Here is a 22217-nt window from a genome sequence, read left to right as displayed (position 1 = left end):
CAGTACTACCAACAGATGGGCCCTGGTTCTTGCCTGTTAAAAGCCTGTCAGTGAATATTAACCAAGTTGAAAATGAGAAGCTATAGAGCCCCACAGTGGAGGTGTCATAATACCAATAAAACCTGGCGGTCAAACGGAATTGGTTCCAATTGTAATTTCACCATTCATTTTCCCAACAGGGGATTTTAGAAACACTTAAAATAAGGGCTGTGTTTCATGTAGGCTTACCCTGGTGTGATTATTTAATACCCATGTAAATCTCGAACAAGGTGACTTATCAGTATATTCGGCTCTATTTACTCTCGATTCGAAAATGCTAATTAGCATGGAAGTAGACATCATGCAAACTACAAATCCCAGCAAGCTCCTGCATGTCATTTCTTACACTTTTGCTAACAGGTAATGTGTCAATTTAAAACTTGCACAAGACAGTTCATAGAATTGTCAATTTAAAGAAATGTAGCTAATTTATTCATTACTCAATTTAGTTAATCCAGAGATTCTTACTTTTACCTCGATTCAGCAGTTTTGTCCAGATGATCATGGCATTTGTAGTTTTTTAAGATAGCAAAATTAGCAGCTAATTAGCGTTTCATTTTGGGGTGTAAATAGAGGCAAATAAATTGATAAAAGTCCTTGTCCTAGAGAGATCTACACGGTTATCAAAACGTTACGCCAGGGTAAACCTACACGAAACAGCCCTTTTTTAGTGTTTCTAAAATCCCTTATGGGAAAATTATTGGAACCATTTCCCTGATTGACCGCTAGGTTTTATGGGTATTATGACTCATACTGTGGTACTCTATTGCAGAATTCCCTGCTGTCATATGACAATGAGTCAGGCCTAATTTTTGGGGGGCGTGACTAAACTAAGCAAATGCTACAATTCTTGTGCATGAGATTAGATTTTTTATTTTAATATTTCAAATGTTTTGGAAATGTAAAGCATTACTTTGATATTATCCAAACATGATCTAAAATGTCTTGTCATATTTGGTTCCTACGAATTATTTTGGAATGTTAATACTCTGTTATTGACAGACAGTCAAAGAGTAAGACCGTAAATTACGTAATGACGTAGACAACACGTTTTTTTACTCGGTACGTAGGACGTCCTGCCGGTTGCGGTTCAAAGAGGAAGGAAGATGGCGGACAACAAAGGCGAAGAGGATATGGAGAGCTCTTCCAAATTAGATTCAGAACCTCAGGGAGAGGATAGCGGAGACCCAGAATTGAAAGATGTGAATCCGCCGATTTCCATAGAGACAAATTTGAAAGAAGGAGAGGATTCACAATCCCAGGAGAATGTTTCCCAGATGCCTAAACCAGCTAACGACGTCGTTAGCGGAGGAGGGGACGCTAGCAGCAACAGCGCGGGCACAGGGGAAGAAGACAGCATTAGCAGTAATGTTAGCCCAGTTGGGAACACCAATGGCGGGACAACCGAATTGAAAAATGTGAATGCGGTGATTGTCATAGAGTCGAACTCGAAAGAAGGAGAGGATTCACAATCCCAGGAGAATATTTCCCAGGTGCCTACACCCGCTAACGTTAGCGAAGGAGGGGACGCTAGCAGCAACAGCGCGGGCGCAGTGGAAGAAGGCAGCACTAGCAGCAGCCCAGTTGGGAACACCAATGGGGGGACAACCGAGTCCTCGGCTGCTGGGGATACAGCTGGAACCTCACCAACACTCACAACCGATATGTCCCCACCTCCAACAGTTCCACCAGCCAACCCCGTCATCCCAATAAACCTTATGGATACTTGCGCTGTGTGTAAACAAAGTCTCCAGACCCGTGACTGTGAACCTAAACTCTTACCGTGTCTTCACTCATTTTGCTTGAAATGTATCCCACTGCCAGAGCGACAAGTTACCGTACAGGTGCCTGGGCCGAACGGACAGCCAGACACCCACATAGGTGAGTGTAATCTACTTTCAAGTGGGCAGTGGATGTAAAATTGCTAGCTACTGCAGTGTAGGTACCACGTATCAACAATTATGTATTAACGTTGAGTACCATGCAGCTGCCAAATGGTCAGCAAGCATAATGACATGCTAAGTCGACTTGATGGCGAGTTTCAGGATAATATTGTTTTTCACTGATTAATAGCCGTCATATGGAGATATATAGTGTATATATATTACTCACATTGTGACTCTTAAAATAACATGTTTCACAATGGCCCTAATCTAGTTATGGTAATACAACAGCATACTGAATAGGCAACAGCCCCTGGGCCTGATAGGCCGGCTATGGGCAATTCCAAGGTAACTTGGAGTTTTTGCTTTAAAATGTGTGTCAAACAAAAACCAATGATTGTAAAGTTAAATAATCCATACAACTCTATGCACAAGGACTACTTAACAATTTCCACTGAAAATGTTACAGAAACACATTTACTCGAAGAACAGTCCATATGCAACATTTGGTAACAGAATGATGGTTTGTGCCGTCATTCTGTTAACGTTACCTAACTTTGCATCTGCACTGCTCTTCAAGTAAATGTACATAGAGTTGCATGGTTTGTTTATGCCAGAAGAGGATTCATATTGAATGTCACATGTGCCCCACAGCCAGATACAGAATACAATTATTCTCAGTTTCTCTTATCAGTAAAGCGCCTTGGCTTAGGACCCAAAATTCAGTTTCACCATCCTTTCTCAAGGTGGGAAGTTTGTCCATCCACACAACATGATCGTTGCATGACATGACAACTACACCAGAATAGGTGTAGGTAGCCTCGAAGTTAAAGCGTTGGGCCAGTAACCGAAAGGTAGGTAGTTCGAATACCGGAACCGACAAGGTGAAAAATCTTGGCATTTAACCCAAATCATGTGGAGTTGGGATTTGCAAAAAATACATTTTGCATATATACGTGTAATAGGACAATATAGGCATCCAATATAGGCATCCACCTAATTATTTTATATGTATTATACATAGACCTATAATGCCATTGACAAATCAAATGACGGATGAAACATGGTGCTCTTGGTTTCTGCTGAGAATAAATTATTGGCTTTCCAGGTGTAATTATTTAGCATTTTTCCGTTTTTTTCCCCCCAGTTCAAATTCAATTCACCTACACAGTAATGTCCAAAGAAGTCAACTAACCAACTTTTTGCAGTTTTCTGTAATGTTTAGTCCATGCCTATTTCTCCCTAGGCACAATTGTGGATTACTATTTACTTTGACAATACTAAATTCTAGTAAACCAGATCTTGTTACATTAACCTTAGGCTAACTACTGACATTCAAAACTAATGTACATACATTTTATGGGTAAGTAAAGGCTTAGGTCTGGATAATGGGCAACCAAGAACACAATTCCCCCATTTATTTCTGGCATTAAATCAAGGTAAAATGTTTTCCATTATAGTTGGGACCTTCTAGGGGTGGTCATGTGGACAGACCATGTAGTTAGGCCATGGGCTAAACACGTTTGACCCCCAACCATTACGATACATTTGATAATGCCCAGGAACACTGCCCTTTCTGCTTGCCAGCACTCACTGCCTTCTCAAATGCCATTATGACACATCAGCCTACACCTAGTCTGGTCCTCCAAGATCTGTTTGCGTATTGCAGCCATCCCCTTATGGTCTTTGATGTGCCAAACTTTTGGCATTGACAATGAACATAGGGGGTTGGCTGCAATACGCAAACAGATCTTGGAGGACCAGACTAGGTGTAGGCCGATGTGTCATAATGGCATTTTCCAGAAGGCAATGAGTGCCAACGAGCAGAAAAAGATCTGGGCCTATTTCTATTTGATGCCTATGGTATTTTGGCCACTGTGGTCAGAACTACCCAAGGGTTGTTCTTTTTTTCTATTATGACCCACACTCTCTTATCAACATGGTTGAGATTTGATGTAAAACTTAAATAAACTCCTAAATAAGAGCAATAGACCTAGGCCTAACTGGGTGCCATCTCATATTGCCTTATTTGCACTAAGTCTAGAAAAGATCAAATAAAATTGCCACCTGGTTTGGTATAGACTACCTACAGCCGATGGTTTCGTATAGACTCCATACAGCTGATGAATTTGGTTTGTGGAATGTAAACACTCACATTTAAAGATTGAACTATGGATGCATGGACTTTCAGTCCATGAGATCGATATCATGGTGTTAAACATATTTTGAAGATACACATTGTTTATTTACAAAGATTCAAATGATAACAATCATAGGCCTAAATTAAGTATTTGGCCAATCATACAACATTATATTTTGGTTTATTTGCCTTGCCCTCAAGGCGATTGTCTGAATGTGGCATCTGTTTTTAGATTCCATGTAGATATGTAGCAGTACAGCCTAACCATTAAATAAACAAACATGTGGACTAATGGTACAAGATTGTCAGCATCATACACATGTAGGCTATTTGAAAGGTCAGGCATGACAGGTGCAACACAATTAGGCTATGTCTATTTAATAAGTTGGCCATTTTCCTAGTTTTCCCCTAGTCTGCTTTTCTATGTTATATTCAAAGATTCATGCATGAAATTCTGCCTCACCTATTAGGTCATATAAATGGTATAATGTAACAATAACAGACCATGATTTTGAAAAATGTGAAATTCTATTTCGATACAGTTTGTGTGCAGTGCACTGCATGTATGTGTTTTGTATGCGCCCTGACTTGCCTCGGTTCAAAGTCTCACAGCTGCAGTGGCAGATCAGTCTTGGTGGTGTGGTCTCCTAAACCCTTTCAGCTGCACTCACAGCCAATCACTCACAGCCCCTTGCAGCTGGGGCTTACACCAAACCGGCTGTGTGCAGCATGAGCCGGTATAGACTGGCTCAAACTGGATTGAGCTGGTTTGTGCTGCATCCAGTAATGTACTCGGAAATGTAATTAATGGGTTTAAGGGAGTTGAGAGGAGTTAAGTTTGGGGGTGGAGCAGTTAAGGATTATCTATTCAACATTTAGCTGAAGGGATATGTATTTTCAACATATCATTGCCCACTTTTGATACAGCTCACTGATTTGTGTCTCATGTGAATATATCAATCTGTCATTATTCAGAAATCTTGAAAAGAATATGAAATATTGGGGTGAATATGATAATTTCATGGATTTATATTCCCAACCCTCAAACGGGAACTGCCTGTGTGTAGCACCCACCTACTTAGGCCCTACAATGTATTTCATGGTCCGCTATTATGGTACTTACCAATTCAGTTGTAGCATCTTTATTATTAATACATTTAAGCACCAACCAATTGTAAAAGGTGAACTGACATGGTTTTTTAAACAAAGCTACCCCCACAGTTCAGATTGTAGATGCAATAAAACTAATTTTCGTCCCCCCCAATTTTTTTGTGTGTTTGGGACAAGTTGGCAAAAGTTAAAGTAGTTGATCCAACTTGATGATTGCATCCATCTCTTTTCTACACAGGCCTTTTGAATAGCCTCTGACCTCTGTAGTATCTGTATGCAAACTATTAGCGAGAAAATCTTTTTGTTGTTGCTGATTTCAAGATGATGATTTCTTTGTCAATTTCACCACTTAGGCTATAGGCCTAACCAGTGCTTCTATCTTGTCTCTTTCCTCTGTCTACTCTAGTGAATGTCATGCGGTGTGTAGTTTGTTGTCAAGACTGCAAACAAAGTGACATAATTGACAACTACTTTGTCAAGGACACCACCGAGGCCTCCAAGACTTCAGATGAAAAATCTGCACAGGTATACCACAATTTAACTGTAATTTAATTCAGTTAAGTTCAAGTGGATGGTTGATTTAATACAACTCCCTCATTATCAGCTGCATCTAGCCAAAGTTGTGTGTTTTGTCTCATTCAGATGTGCACCAGTTGTGAGGACAATGCAGATACCATTGGGTTCTGTGCAGAATGTGGAGAGTGGTTGTGCAAAACCTGCATCGAGGCTCACCAGAGGGTTAAAATCACCAAGGACCACAAAATCCGCAAGAAAGAGGATGTCTCTGAAGGTAAACTGTCCAACAAACCTAAACACAATATGTGATGGATAACCTAGAATATCAAGTGACAATTTGACATAGCCTAGTTGGACGTGTAGGTCGGAGGTTTCTATTTGCAAGTAGAAGGCTTTGGTGTAGGCATTTGGTGACTCTTAGGATGGCTGTAGTTTATCCAGGCCTTATAACTTCACAGCTGACTGGCTGTTGTCATGGTAACGTGCTGCAGAATCAGTCAGTGCTCCATTAGTAGTAGATTGGCCCTGCTGGTTCTCACTATAGCTGACATGCAGTACTATACACTGTATTAATTAATGTATTTCTTTATCTCACATGTTCTTTCACTCTTAAAAACAAATAAAAAAAGTTGTCTTGTTATTTCTCTCTCTATTTCGTATTCTTTCTTTTGTTTCTCTCGGTCTCTGTAGAGTCTGTAGGTGTGTCGGAACAGAGGCCTGTGTTCTGTCCCATCCACAAACAGGAGCCCCTGAAACTCTTCTGTGAAACCTGTGACACACTCACCTGCCGGGACTGCCAACTGCTGGAGCATAAGGAGCACAGGTAGGACATGCAGTAGTGCATAGACAACATATGATCTTTAGAATAGGAAATCAAAATCTGTAGTGAATTCTGGTCAGTGGTGGTGAATGGAAATACGTTTGGTTTTGTATTACATTCACACATATCCAGTGAGGATCGGGCACAATGAGAAAAACAGCGATCTAGTCCAGTGATCTAAGCCTTGGTGTTCCTTGCTGAACAGAGTTTCTCTTCTCTCAGGTACCAGTTTCTGGAGGAGGCCTTCCAGAACCAGAAAGGCATCATCGAGACACACATGGTCAAACTGCAGGAGAAAAAGACCTACGTTCACTACTCTCACTCTCAGGTGACAAGCAGGTACAGCAGCATTCCCATCTCTCCTGTGAACGTGGCTTGTTTGGAGACTTCATAGCTGCAGGGTGAACTTTCCCCTAGGTACAGATCTAGAATCATCTTCCCGTTCTCCAATCTTAACCATAGGTGGGGAAAGGCTAAACTGATCAGATCAGCGTCTAGGGGCCACTTCCCCACCCTACAGAGATTTCTTAAGGGCTTGTTTATGGGTTGAGAAGTAAAGTGCTCTTTTATAGTTTACTAGTGTGTCTCTAGTTTGAGTGTCCTTGTTTCCGTCCCTGTTTCCATCCAGGATAAAGGAAGTTACTGATACCCATAAGAAGGTGGAACATGACATCAAGATAGCCGTGTTCACTCTTATCAACGAAATCAACAAGAAGGGCAAGTATTTACTGCAGCAGCTTGAGGTAAGGCCATCATGGTACCTATGCAAGGAATGCATTTGAACTCATCCCTCAGAGCCTTTAAAATTCCCCAAATTACTTGAGTTATAATAATTTATGCTTTCAGGCCTAGAGAGATTGTACCTAGTCCTGGACTAAAACACATTTTCAATGGAGATTTTTAATCCAAGATTAGGGTTCGGTAAACCGTCCCTCAATGTTTTGTCTAGAGAAGAATGAATACCAAAGAATCACTGAACTTAATTTGGCTCCTACATTGCCAGATGATGTAAAGTTTATTCTGTGACATTACTTGGATACTGTTTTAATTTAATAAAAAAGGGTCAGGCTTCACCCTAATTGCATAGGCGGGTGGATGCCTGTTGGTAACGTTTCTCCCTACCGTTTGTCCCTTGGTCCTCCAGAGTGTGACTAAGGAGAGGAGCATGAAGCTGTTGACCCAGCAGACAGACATCGCCAACCTGGCCAGGCAGATCCTCCATGTGCTCAACTTCACCCACTCTGCCATTAACAGTGGCAGCAGCACCGCCCTGCTTTACAGCAAGAGGCTGGTACGGAGAACAGATAAACATACACAAACAGTCTCAAGGAAAAGCTCACACACAACCTATTCTCCACAAAGGCCAAAGAGTGAACTATAATATGCAGAAGTTGCCCTATCCTAAATTGATCCTCTCTATAAACTATAGTGTATATAAAGTATCTGCAAACCAATAACATCCCAATATCTTCATATGTGTCTGTGCAGATCATCTACCAGCTGCGCAAGGTCCTGAAGGCTGGACTGGAGCCAGTGCCTCAGGCTAACGGAGCTGTTCGCTTTTTCTGTGACCCCACATTCTGGGCCAAGAACGTGGTCAACCTAGGTGAGAGGATTTACTACTCTACATGCAGACAAGTATGCAAGGAAATCTGTTTCTGGCCACCGATGGTACAGTATAAAGCATTGCATAGAACGGGAGATGTGCTCTACCTGCACACTGATGATAGTGCTTCCCAATGGTGACCAGAAGATTGGAAGATTGTTTGGCATAGTTTCACAGTTTGGACTCGGTGCATTACATGTCTGTGCCTTTTTTCTTTTTACGCTTGTATCCTTTGCATCATGGTAGGATGGCAGATAATTTTACACGGCAATGTCTAGGGGACTGGCATAGACTACCTACAGCTGATGGTTTGGCATAGACTACCTACAGCTGATGGATTGGTTTGGCATAGACTACCTACAGCTGATGGTTTGGTATAGACTACCTACAGCTGATGGATTGGTTTGGCATAGACTACCTACAGCTGATGGTTTGGTATAGACTACCTACAGCTGATGGTTTGGTATAGACTACCTACAGCTGATGGATTGGTTTGGCATAGACTACCTACAGCTGATGGATTGGTTTGGCATAGACTACCTACAGCTGATGGTTTGGTATAGACTACCTACAGCTGATGGATTGGTTTGGTATAGACTACCTACAGCTGATGGATTGGTTTGGCATAGACTACCTACAGCTGATGGATTGGTTTGGCATAGACTACCTACAGCTGATGGTTTGGCATAGACTACCTACAGCTGATGGTTTGGCATAGACTACCTACAGCTGATGGTTTGGCATAGACTACCTACAGCTGATGGTTTGGTATAGACTACCTACAGCTGATGGTTTGGTATAGACTACCTACAGCTGATGGTTTGGCATAGACTACCTACAGCTGATGGTTTGGTATAGACTACCTACAGCTGATGGATTGGTATAGACTACCTACAGCTGATGGATTGGTATAGACTACCTACAGCTGATGGATTGGTTTGGCATAGACTACCTACAGCTGATGGATTGGTTTGGCATAGACTACCTACAGCTGATGGTTTGGCATAGACTACCTACAGCTGATGGTTTGGCATAGACTACCTACAGCTGATGGTTTGGCATAGACTACCTACAGCTGATGGTTTGGCATAGACTACCTACAGCTGATGGTTTGGCATAGACTACCTACAGCTGATGGTTTGGCATAGACTACCTACAGCTGATGGTTTGGCATAGACTACCTACAGCTGATGGTTTGGCATAGACTACCTACAGCTGATGGTTTGGCATAGACTACCTACAGCTGATGGTTTGGCATAGACTACCTACAGCTGATGGTTTGGTATAGACTACCTACAGCTGATGGTTTGGTATAGACTACCTACAGCTGATGGTTTGGTATAGACTACCTACAGCTGATGGATTGGTTTGGTATAGACTACCTACAGCTGATGGATTGGTATAGACTACCTACAGCTGATGGATTGGCATAGACTACCTACAGCTGATGGTTTGGTATAGACTACCTACAGCTGATGGATTGGTATAGACTACCTACAGCTGATGGATTGGTTTGGCATAGACTACCTATAGCTGATGGATTGGTTTCGCGTAGACATACTCAGTCACTTACTTTAGCCTCTCCTCTCTCATCCCCCAACTGTAGGGAACCTGGTGATCGAGAAGATGCCCCAGGCTCAGCACCCTCCCAACATTATGGTGGGGCCCATCTCCCCGGGCCACGGCCACCCGGGCCATGGCAAAAGCCCGGGGCAGATCAACCTGGCCCAGCTCCGGCAGCAGCACATGCAGCAGCAAGCCTTCGCCCAGCAGAAACAACAGCAGCAGCACCAACACCAACAACACCAACAACAGCCAGCAGCAGCACCAACAACAGCAGCAGCAGCAGCACCAACAGCAGCACCAACAGCAGCACCAACAGCAGCACCAACAACAGCAGCAACAACAGCACCAACAACAGCAGCAACACCAACAGAGGATCCAGGAACAGATGCGTATTGCCTCCCAAATATCCCAGCAGCACCCCAGGCAGGCTGTACCTCAGATGGTACAGCAGCAGGTAAGACTGAGGAGGACTGAATATCTTGATGTTTTTAGGGTACCATTGTTCTCATCGATAGCAGTGGTGTAGTGGAGGGTAAATGCACTTTAAGACCGCTTACTCACTTAGTTTATTTTGCACAAGCATTTATCCACTTATTGCGGAAAAATGCATTGAAAATATAGGAAGTGTTAATTTGCTCACCGTGAACTGTGATCAGCATTTACCCCCCGACTACATCACTGTTTGATAGTGCCTTTGTCAACCCAGGTTAAATGTTTTGTTGGACCTATAATAGTACTGAATATTATAATCTGTTGCTATAATGATTTTGTTCATGACAGTTATACTTTTACCCGAAAATACAACTGTCTGTCCTCTGCTGTGTCTCTCCCTAGCCCCCGCGCCTCATCAGTATGCAGGCCCAGCAGAGGGGCCCCATGAACGGCGGGCCCAACATGTACCCCCCCCACCACCTGCGCCTGCCCCCAGGACAGGGCCGCATGCCCAGCTCCAGCGCCCAGCCACGCATGCCCAACGGCCAGCAGTACTCCCCCATGATGCAGCCTCAGCTGCAGAGACAGGTCAGACTACACCACTTGCATTATGTCCCTGAGGGGATAAAAACATTTAATGAATTGAGTTGAGGTATAGATGCATTATTACTCCACAAAAGGGAAATTGATCAGTCAACACATCCAAAGATGATATCCATAAAATAATAACAAGAACAATCACATATACAGTAAACAATAGGGCGGCAGGTAGCCTAGCGGTTAAGAGCATTGGGCCAGTAAACGAAAGGTCCCAGGTTCGAATCCCTGAACCAACTAGGTGAAAAATCGGTTGATGTGCCTTTGAGCAAGGCACTTAATCCTAATTGCTCCTGTAAGTTGCTCTAGAGAAGAGCGCCTGCTAAATGACTAAAATGTAATATGTTTTATGCAGAAACCGGTACTACTGATTGGCGCAACTGTCGCCATTTGGTAGTAGGATTTTCACTGTGTATGTATGGGTACCTTTTTGTGTTTAGATGACTGTAGATTCTGAGATGAGCGACCACAGGTTTCGTTTGTTACATCTCACTGGGGTTTGACACTTTTTCTACTTATACGTAAATGGTAGTCGTTACGGCCGGGACTATACCAGTATTGCGATACTCGTTAGTATCGTGGCAAGGAAACAAAACACAAAGCGGATTTAACGTCTTAAGGAAAACATCCCTAATGTCGGAAGCAAACATCATGATGTTGTCTAGAGTCACTATTTATTGTCCAAGCTATAGCACACTATATTTTACATACAGCAGGTTTTTAAAGGACCAAATAGTTCGGTCAGCTTTGTGTTTTTGCCATGGAAAGAATATTGCGATATTGGTATTGTCACAGTCCTAGTAGTCGTGTTTCCTGTTGCATGGGCATGATTCGTGATTATTCTTCCAAAAATGACCTTTCAGCACGTTGTAGACCTGGTAGAATTAAACAATTTAATAAATATTCAACCCTGCCGCAAATCTCTAGTTTTTGACTTCCTCCTTCTCTGTCCCTGTAGCATTCAAACCCAGGTCATGCTGGACCCTTCCCAGTGGCATCTCTCCACAACGTGAGCGCTGCCAACCCCACCAGTCCCACCAGTGCCAGCATGGCCAGCGCCCATGCCCACCGTGGCCCCGCCAGCCCCATAGTGGGCGCCATCGACCTCATCCCCTCCGTCACCAACCCAGAGAACCTGCCATGCCTACCAAACATCCCCCCCATTCAGGTGCACACAGCCCTCTGGGACCAGGCACATGTCACGCACTTCCAAATCTCACCATGCCTGCTTCCATTCTCATCCTTTCTCCTGGCCCCCACCCCTTTGCCTTTTGTAGATCTGAGGGGATTGGATAAGTATGAGTAATATGATGAATATTCAATGTATACTGCACAAAATATAAATGCAACAATTTCAAAGATTTTACTGAGTTACAGTTCATATAAGGAAATCAGTCAATTGAAATAAATTCATTAGGCCCTAATCTGTGGATTTCACATGGCTTGGCAGGGGCGCAGTCATGATGGGGCCCACCCACTTGGGAGCAGGGCCCAGCCAATCAATTAGTTTTTCTCCACAAAAGGGCCTTATTACAGACAGAAATGTGGAGGTCCTGGGCTGGCGTGGTTACACGTAGTCTGCGGTTGTGAGGCCGGGTGGACGTGCTGCCAAATTTTCTTAAACGACGTTGGAAGCGGCTTATGGTAGAGAAATTAACAGTCAATTCTCTGACAACAGCTCTGGTGGACATTCCTGCAGTCAGCATGCCAATTGCACACTCACTCAAAACTTGAGACATCTGTGGCATTGTGTTGTGTGACAGAACTGCACATTTTAGTGACCTTTTATTGTCCCCAGCACAAGATGCACTTGTGTAAAGATCATGCTGTTAATCAGCTTCTTGATATGCCACCTGCCAGGTGGATGGATTATCTTGGCAAAGGAGAAATGCTCACTAACAGGGATATTAATACATTTGTGAACAAAATTTATTTCAGCTCATGAAACACTTCGTGTTGCGTTTTTATATTTTTGTTCAGTATAGTTTCTGCCATACTGCTTTATACCTATCTGTGCTCAGTGAAGGAGCTCGGGGGAGGGGGTGGGAAGCGGAACGGAACCTGGCTCAACTTAGATAAAATCAAATGTGGTGCTCATACATATACATGGCGATACTTCATCAGAAATGTTCACAAGATGAACTAAAAATGACCACTAATTCAGTGTTATCCTGTGGCTGGATGTTTGTGGCGCCATCAGCTGGAAGACGCGGGCTCCAGCAGCCTGGATGCCCTACTGAGTCGCTACATCTTAGCCAGCACATACCCTCAGCTGGGCCTGGGGCCCCCCGGGAACATGAACCTCTCCCACGGACCCTCCACACACTCCCCTGGCTCCTCAGGTACTGGAGGACGACTCTACTACAACGAGCACAAACACTTTCTTCACACACAGCTTCAATCCGATCTATGATTTTAAATAATTTGCTCAAATCACTGTCATGGCTATCACGTTTAACGAAGAAAATCGTTTTTCTTACATGACTTCTATATTACTGCCTCATCCTTGCTCACTCTCTATCTCCCACCCGTAGGCTTATCAAACTCCCACACGCCTGTGCGGCCATCCAGTACGTCCAGCACAGGAAGCAGGGGCAGGTAATGACACACAGGCCAAGCACTAGACCTCTGCTCAAACACAAGGGCTCTCATATTACTGTGAGAAAATGACACTATTACATAAAACTGTGAAACATCCATAGGATGGGTAGAAAGCAGCATTGCAGATACTGAACCGTTGAGTAAGCTAGTCACTCCTGAACAATGAATCTCACTGGCATACATAGTTATACATATATTTATGTAAGGGAGGTATTGTGTGTGTGTGTGTGTGTGTCATAAGCTGTGGATCTGCGGGTAGGCCAGGGCCAGCAAGCGGCCCAATGGAACAGCAGGTCAGAGTCAAGCAGGAGCCCGGTGCCGAGAAGGAGTGTGGTTTCTCGGGAACCACCACCTCCAACGTCAAAACGGAACAAGGGAAGGATGGAGGGAGGAGCGCATGCATGGTAACACACCTAACTGCCCAGCTCTTTCAGCTCCTTTTACCTTATCTAGACCAAGATCTAAACTCAGCAAAAAAAAGAAACGTCCTCTCATTGTCAACTGCGTTTATTTTGAGCAAACTTAACATGTGTAAATATTTGTATGAACATAACAAGATTCAACAACTGAGACATAAACTGAACAAGTTCCACAGACATGTGACTAACAGAAATTGAATAATGTGTCCCTGAACAAAGGGGGTCAAAATCAAAAGTAACAGTCAGTATCTGGTGTGGCCACAAGCTGCATTAAGTACTGCAGTGCATCTCCTCATGGACTGCACCAGATTTGACAGTTCTTGCTGTAAGATGTTACCCCACTCTTCCACCAATGCACCTGCAAGTTCCCGGACATTTCTGGGGGGAATGGCCCTAGCCCTCACCCTCCGATCCAACAGGTCCCAGACGTGCTCAATGGGATTGAGATCCGGGCTCTTTGCTGGCCATGGCAGAACACTGACATTCCTGTCTTGCAGGAAATCACGCACAGAACGAGTAGTATGGCTGGTGGCATTGTTATGCTGGAGGGTCATGTCAGGATGAGGAAGGGTACCACATGAGGGAGGAGGATGTCTTCCCTGTAACGCACAGCGTTGAGATTGCCTGCAATGACAACAAGCTCAGTCTGATGCTGTGACACACTGCCCCAGACCATGACAGACCCTCCACCTCCAAATCGATCCCGCTCCAGAGTACAGGCCTCGATGTAACGCTCATTCCTTTGATAAACGCAAATCCGACCATCTCCCCTTGTCTGGTCCATCGACGGTGGATTTGTGCCCATAGGCGACGTTGTTGCCGGTGATGTCTGGTGAGGACCTGCCTTACAACAGACCTACAAGCCCTCAGTCCAGCCTCTCTCAGCCTATTATGGACAGTCTGAGCACTGATGGAGCAATTGTGCGTTCCTGGTGTAACTCGGGTAGTTGTTGTTGCCATCCTGTACCTGTCCCGCAGGTGTCATGTTCGCATGTACCGATCCTGTGTAGGTGTTGTTACACGTGGTCTGCCACTGCGAGGACGATCAGCTGTCCGTCCTGTCTCACAGTACGGACATTGCAATGTATTGCCCTGGCCACATCTGCAGTCCTCAGGCCTCCATGCAGGATGCCTAAGGCACGTTTACGCAGATGAGCAGGGACCCTGGGCATCTTTCTTTTGGTGTTTTTCAGAGTCAGTAGAAAGGCCTCTTTCGTGTCCTCAGTTTTCATAACTGTGACCTTAACTGCCTACCGTCTGTAAGCTGTTAGTGTCTTAACGACCGTTCCACAGGTGCATGTTTATTAATTATGGTTCATTGAACAAGCATAGGAAACAGTGTTGAAACCCTTTACAATGAAGATCTGTGAAGTTATTTGGAATTTTATGAATTATCTTTGAAAGACAGGGTCCTGAAAAAGGGACGTTTTTTTTTGTTGCTAAGTTTATATCTAGCAGGTATCGGTCTACCTGAGGCTATCTATATAAGATGCTTGTCTGTTGAACATCAGAGGTTTTCGGCCTCACTTCTTGACGCTAAACCAGAATTCTGAATGAACTTAACCCACTTGAAAGGGTTCAGTTTTTTGTTGTTGTGTGTGTTTGTCCCACAGATGAGTAGTTCAGAGAGCAGACGTACTCCCCCTCTCCCCGTGTTGGGCTCTGTGACTTCTGGCTCCTCTGTCCAGGACATCCTCAAGAAGGTGGGGGAGCATGTCAAAACTGAGCCCCAGGACCAGGAGGCCTGCAGTGGGGCCAACAGACCTGGCAACGCCCCTATCACCACCAGCAGCACATCCACTGTGGCCTCTGCCGCACTGCTGACCAATGGCAAGGGAGCCGCGTCTGCTGCCCTGCGCTCTCCACGCACTGCACAGGGGACCAACCAGAGCGGTGCAGGAGGGAAGGAGGATGACCCCAACGAGGACTGGTGTGCTGTGTGCAACAACGGGGGAGAGCTGCTTTGCTGCGACCGCTGCCCCAAAGTCTTCCACATCACCTGTCACATCCCCACCTTGAAGTGCTCCCCGAGGTCAGCCCCTGATGCGCACACACAGGCTGGCGTTGACTACAGATGTCAGCATGAGAATGAATTTCATTCATATAGCACCTTTAACTCAAAGCCTTTTACATTCCTTGCTGATATCTTGCTATACATCAGCTATCATTTTCCCATGTCTATATATCTGGGTTATTGCTTCACATTTTCTTTCTGTTTCTCCCCTCTCAGTGGAGAGTGGATGTGCACGTTCTGCCGGAGCCTGGCAAGCCCGGAGATGGAGTACCAGCCTGACGACGAGCCTCGTGGCGAAAAGGACAACAGTGAGCAGGGCCTGAGTCCTGAGGACCAGAGGGTCAGTGGAACCATCCACCTGTAATACCTAGAACACGTGTCAAACTCTTTCCACAGAGGGCTGAGTTTGTAGGTTTTCACTCCTCCCTTGTACTTAATTGATTAATTAAGGTCACTGATTAGTAAGGAACTCCCCTCACCTGATTGTCTAGGTCTTAATTGAAAGGAAAAACCAGCAGACACTAGGCCTTCCATGGAATAAGTTTGACACCCCACACCCTGCTTACAGTTGAAAGGACTTTCCATAGGATTAGTAGTTTCTACTGCCAATTCAATACATTTCCTCACTACGTATATCAGTGAATTTCCATTGACCCTGTTCCTGGAGAGATATCGCCCTGAACGTTTTCTCTCCAACCTTAATTTAGCGCACCTGATAATAATAATTAGCTGTTTCAGGATAGTTACAACTGGGGTTGGAGCGAAAACCTACAGGAAGGTAGCTATCTGGGAACAGAGTTGTAGAGCCCTACTTTAGAGGAGTGAATCAGTGTGAATGAAGGCAGTACAGCTTTCTAAGGTAGCATAGCGGTTGGCCAGTAAACGGAAGGTTGCTGGTTCGAATCCCCTAGCCGACTAAGTGAAAAATCGGTCGACGTGCCCTTGAGCAAAGCACTTAACCCTAATTGCTCCTGTAAGTCATTCTGGATATGAGTGTCTGTTTAATGACTAAAATGGAGTATGTGAGTTCCTGGCAACTTGTATTTAGTATGTTTGTCCTCATGAAGCCTGATGTGCTACTCCTTCCATTTTTATTTGCTGCGTTCAGACATTGGGACACATGCCTCAGTCTCTCTCGCTCTGCTTTTCTCTCTGCTAGCTGAGGAATGATAAGGACTTGTGTAATGTTCTCCTGCATAACCACCACCCCTATCTCTCACTCCCTGCAGAGGTGTGAGCGCCTCCTGCTGTATGTTTTCTGCCATGATCTCAGTGAGGGGTTCCAGGAGCCTGTCCCTCCCTCTGTAAGTATCTCAAGCATGTAAAAGGCAATGCCACCGTTATTATATCTGACCTTGATGGCCAAATGTACTCTTCACCTCTACTGAGTACAGCCTCTCTAGTTTTCTTCCTTCTAGAGACTTTTTCCTGGCCACTGTGTTCTTGATTCTACCATTGGTTTCTTTGGGGTCTTGGCCCGGGTTTCTGTAAAAGCTCTGTGTCAACTGCTTATGTAGAAAGGGCTTTATAAATACATTTGATTGGTTTATTGACCCTGCCCTATACCCCCAGCACCACATTACTTCATCATTGTGACTATAACCATAATGTTCTGTATGTTAAATTAATGAACCAATATGGCTCTCAAACCACAGTGTTTCCCTCTCACCAGATCCCTAATTACTACAAGATCATCAAGAAGCCCATGGACTTGACCCTGGTGAAACAGAAGCTACAGTTGAAGCATGTCCAACACTACCAGAGCCCGAAGGATTTTGTCTCGGATGTGCGCCTGGTCTTCAGCAACTGTGCCAAGTACAACGAGGTGAGTGGGCATGACTTCCAGGCATGAAGAGATAAAAATAAAAAATACGTTTTATTTTTTATTTTATTTTTTTAACCTTTATTTAACTAGGAGATGGGGCTGACTGATAGTTGAGTGGATGCAGGAGGCCACATGCACACTAATACTGTATGCTGACATTGGGAATACATTATTCAGAAGGTTGATCTTTATCACACCGTTTGGCATGGACTTGTGCACCCACAGGGATTAACACTGGATGACTGAATGCAGTTACTGTGTACTCACGCTATAATGTTTGTTGTGAATGTGGTGTTGCCAAACTAATTTGCTGTTTTTCTAACCTGAATATTTTCATGGCCACTAATGTAATGTCTTTCTGGTCAGTTATTTTGTACGTAGTGGGATAGTCTGCTATCATAAGACTTCTTGATTTGTTTACTGAGGAGTTAACAAAACAAGCAAACCTATAAAGCATTGACTATAATTGTCATTTTTGCCACAATATATTAGTTCAGAGATTGTCATTCTAAATAACTTTCTTGCAGAGATTACCCTTTAAACAGCTAATGGGTTCCTTTTTGTCTGTATTCATTATAGCTAACTGTTTCTATCAACACAAATATAAGCGCAACATGCAACAATTTAAGATTTTACTGAGTTACAGTTCACAAAAGGAAATGTCAATTGAAATAAATGTATTAAGCCCTAATCTATGGATTTTGCATGACTGGCACCCATGGCTGCACACCTACCCAATCAGATTTCGTTTTTTCCCCACAAAAGGGCTTTAATCACAAACAGAGATACTCCTCAGCACCCCTTGTCAGACGATATTGTCCCCAGCACAAGGTGCCCCTGTGTAATGATCATGCTGTTTAATCAGCTTCTTGGCAAAGGAGAAGTGCTCACTGACAGGGATATAAACAAACTTGTGCATAAAATTTTATAGAAATAAGATTTTTGTGTCTATGGAACATTTCTGGGATTATTTATTTCGGCTCATGAAACATGAGACTAACACTTTACATGTTGCGTTTATATTTTTGTTCATTGTAGTTTGTCATTGACTGTGCCACACAAGTCCTGGATCTTAAAGCAGAAGTTAGCTTTTTACAACCAAATGTTATAGAATGGTCCAGACCCTTTAAAAAAAATATGTTTCCTCATCCTCGTTGTATGGGGGCTCTGGGGAAAAAATGAAGAAATGCTCCAAAAACAGCCACGTGTAATTTTAGAAACAGAAACGGTCTCAGTATAGTGATGTAGGTCTTCGGCTGTTGTACACATGAAATTGTCATTCCGAACTTTATCTGCAACATTATATTCCATTTTGTGCGACTCGAGCCGTTTCCCCTATTCAGCTGTTCCATTCTCAGTGTAGCCTGCTGCTATAGGTAACTGCCAAAATAAAGGAAACACCGACATTGTCTTAATAGGGTGTTGAGCCAACAGAACAGCTTCAATGCACCTTGGCATAGATTCTACAAGTGTCTGGAACTTCCTGTGTGGAAGCACCTTCTTTCAATATACTTTATACCCCTCATTTACTCGCGTGTTTCCGTTACTTTGGCAGTTACCTGTAGAATGGACGTAGCAGTCGAGTTGCAACAAAATGAAATATAATGTTGTGGATTAAGTTCAGAATGCCACAATTTCATGTGTACAACATGTAAAGACCTGCAACAATATACTAATAGCTTTTCTGTTTCTAAAATGACTAATTTGGGTGATTTTGGAGCCTTTGTTCATATTTGTCAGAGCCAACATATGGAACAAAGAGGATAAGGAAATGAAGCGCTGGTTAGTGGTAAGTTTCTCAAAAGTGAAAATGCACAAAAAAAGGGTCTAGTACCTTTTTTAAGATGCTGTTTACATCAAAATTAGATTTGGTTGTAAAACAAAAAAGCTACATTCTCCTTTTAGTGTAATAATGAATAGTTTAAATCTGATACTAACCCAAATACTTAACCTTTTGAATGCAAAAGAGTTGTCCCATGTGTGTGGGATTTTCATCTTTGGCTTTGTAAGTCAAAATGTGTCTATCTGAATTGGATCTTTTTGATAGTGTCGAACATGTTTTCAAGTGATGTGTTTAGGGGAAAGGTAATTTACAAAGTGGTTGGTTTTCAACATTGATTTGAAATGGAACAGAGGGAAACAATATGATACCTTGAGAAAATCAATGAGGAACTGAGTTGTGATGGTGACGTTAAAAGATTTCCTATTGGTTGCAGTTGACATAGTCAGCAGTTCAGCTCAATGTGCCATATATGCTACATATGCATAAGTTATGATTTCCAAGGACACTTACTAGGTATCAGTGAAGGAACTGTCAGTGTCAAGGATACTATATCAAGCTAAACAATTTAGCAGGGAGAGGAAGTGAAACCTGTCACTCCCAGGAATACGCCAGGACCCCTAGCAAGGCTATGGATGCTGTTCAGAATTATCTCAGCAGGCAGAAGCAGCCAGGTAAAGACCGACCATAGACTAGACTAGCTGGGAAATGAAATGACAAGATTTACCCAATGACTGTAAGCTGCAACCTCAGTAAGTGAAACAAGAGTTTATGGAGGGATGACAGATGCAAATCATATTTGGACACAAGTTCACTAAGGGATGTATTTTCCTTAGGCCCAAAGACCTAGGGTAGTGACGGTACACATGGTTGTTACCTATAACCTGTCTGTACTGTGAAATCCCCCCCCCTCCCCTTCTGCTTTTTTGTATTTTATTGTACTGTTATCGCCCCTTTTTTAGATGTCTCGAATAATCCAGGTATATGATGAGGAGAAACAGAGTAATGTGCAGGTAAGCTGTTTCTAATACACATGGAGGGTAAAGGTTCAGCTGCCAACTCTGCCACTAGGAATGTTAACCCACTAATGTACTCCTCCCATTCCTTACCCATTCATCCCTCCTGTTCAATGGTATCCGCACACCCCACCTCGCCCTTCCTCATACTCTCCCCCTCTTTCCTTCCCTCCTTCCCGGCAGGCGGACTCAGAGGTGGCGGAGGCAGGGAAAGCTGTGAGTTTGTACTTTGAGGAGAGGCTGCTGGAGCTCTATCCAGATGAGAGTTTCCCCGAGGTACCAGAGGAGCCTGAGGTACCAGAGGTACCTGAGGAGCCCCAGGCCCCAGCTGGAGAGGAGGCGGATCTCACAGAAGACTCCGAGGATGAGTTTGTGCAGCCTAAACGCAAGCGGTTAAAAACAGATGAAAAGCCGATGCACATCAAGTGAGAATCATTGTGTTAAAAGAGGAAAAGAGAAGGTCAAGAGAAGTGAAAGGATTTTGTCTTCCTCATCTCATGTTTTTTGCTTTTTTTCCCCTTTAAGACCACATACGTAAAATGCAGGACCTATTGTACAAATGTACAGGTTTATTTCATCCTTTTCCTCTTTTAAAGAGTTATTGTAAAATAGAAATTAAATCAATCTGTGTATCCGGCAAACTGGACTTTTTAAAGACCTCCATTTCCTCTTCTGTGGCAATTTATGGATGTTTAAGAAAGTGCTTGTACAGATTTTAAAGTATGATTTGTTTTAAAGTATAATTTTGTTTGCAGTAGTTAAATGAATAATGCGTCCTTTTTTTCTATTATCATTTATAATGTTTGTAAATCTGTGAAACTTGCTTTATAAAGTATCTGAAACTCCCATTTCCCCTAATCTTGATGTACTATAAAGTTTGACATTAATTACCTACCAAGTATTTGTTGTATGTTTGCTGAAATATTTGACCTGCTGTAAATAAGAGAAAACAAATGAGGAAAAACCAGTGATTTGTTTGGTATTTCATCAATAAATAAAATATGTTCAAATATTTCCTGTAAATAGTATTGATATCAATGTTGCAAGACAAGACTTCATTTCAGGCTCTGAGAAAAAAATTGTTTAAAGGTCAACTGACCCTAAGAACCAACTTCTCTGGTTTCAAATGGCCTATGTGGCATCGATATGAGTCAACTTTTACTACAGAGTAAATTTGATCATTTTGGTAATTAAGTCGATCATGTCCCATACTGAGTATGTCACGATTTACTGCAGGGTTGGGTATGGATTTAGCCAATTATGGCGAATAGCCCAGATACAGCAGGTTGTGGCCCGCCCCCAACTGCCATGTGGACATTTGTTATCAAGTATACATATGGGTGCACAGGCTGAGCTGCATTATCTGTACTGGAGCCTTTAGTGACATGCAACCGGTGGAATAGCTGGAAAATGGCACGTGTTTCACGCAGAAATGTGGATGCAGTGAACTTCAGCTGTACAAGATACTACAGTGGTATATTGCTGCCACTCAGCAATATTTTTTATATAATTATTACGAAATTAGATCACATTGGGTAATAATTCAATAACTCATGAGAAAAGTCACGTTATAACGAGAAAGATGTAGTTATTGCAAAATAACTCAGTTGTATTTGATGAAAAATAGCCTTTATAATGCTGAAACGTTAGCATAGGCTACTTGGCACGCTTGTCTTCCTCTTGCACAGGTTGACATTATGTCCAGTTTGCTTGAGTTGATTAACTTGTATTTTCTACTCGGTTTGAGGCATTAGGAGATATTAGTGTCATTGAGCAAAATAAATGGTGTCATTCATTTACATACATTGTGGGGAAATCGGAGTTCTCTGGCTGTACAGCAGATTTTAAAAAAA

General features: G+C 43.2%; 1 protein-coding gene across 1 annotated transcript; it reads left to right on the top strand.

Annotated features, from left to right (window-relative positions):
* The first annotated feature begins 1109 nt into the window (after positions 1-1109).
* LOC106566845 (E3 ubiquitin-protein ligase TRIM33) lies at positions 1110-21376 on the top strand. Its single transcript, XM_045693124.1, has 21 exons — positions 1110-1920; positions 5579-5697; positions 5815-5962; positions 6379-6511; positions 6731-6847; positions 7137-7251; positions 7653-7799; positions 7997-8114; positions 9721-9895; positions 9930-10134; positions 10515-10700; positions 11668-11877; positions 12910-13051; positions 13244-13307; positions 13552-13714; positions 15343-15761; positions 15960-16083; positions 16973-17047; positions 17416-17568; positions 20311-20361; positions 20548-21376. Exons 1-21 carry the CDS (start codon positions 1146-1148, stop codon positions 20791-20793), a joined length of 3885 nt encoding a protein of 1294 aa, XP_045549080.1. The 5' UTR covers positions 1110-1145; the 3' UTR covers positions 20794-21376.
* Positions 21377-22217: the final 841 nt, after the last annotated feature.

Source organism: Salmo salar, chromosome ssa13, assembly GCF_905237065.1.
Source record: "Salmo salar chromosome ssa13, Ssal_v3.1, whole genome shotgun sequence".
In the NCBI taxonomy this organism is placed as follows: Eukaryota; Metazoa; Chordata; class Actinopteri; order Salmoniformes; family Salmonidae; genus Salmo; species Salmo salar.
The sequence above is the reverse complement of the archived record's forward strand: the minus strand, read 5'-3'. Positions and strand labels throughout refer to the sequence as shown.

Coding starts and splice junctions, on each gene's coding strand:
- LOC106566845 (XM_045693124.1), top strand. CDS start 1,146: ATGGCGGACAACAAAGGCGAAGAGGATATGGAGAGCTCTTCCAAATTA. Junction 7,252..7,652: donor ATTTACTGCAGCAGCTTGAG/GTAAGGCCATCA, acceptor TTGGTCCTCCAG/AGTGTGACTAAGGAGAGGAG. Junction 8,115..9,720: donor CAAGAACGTGGTCAACCTAG/GTGAGAGGATTT, acceptor CCCCAACTGTAG/GGAACCTGGTGATCGAGAAG.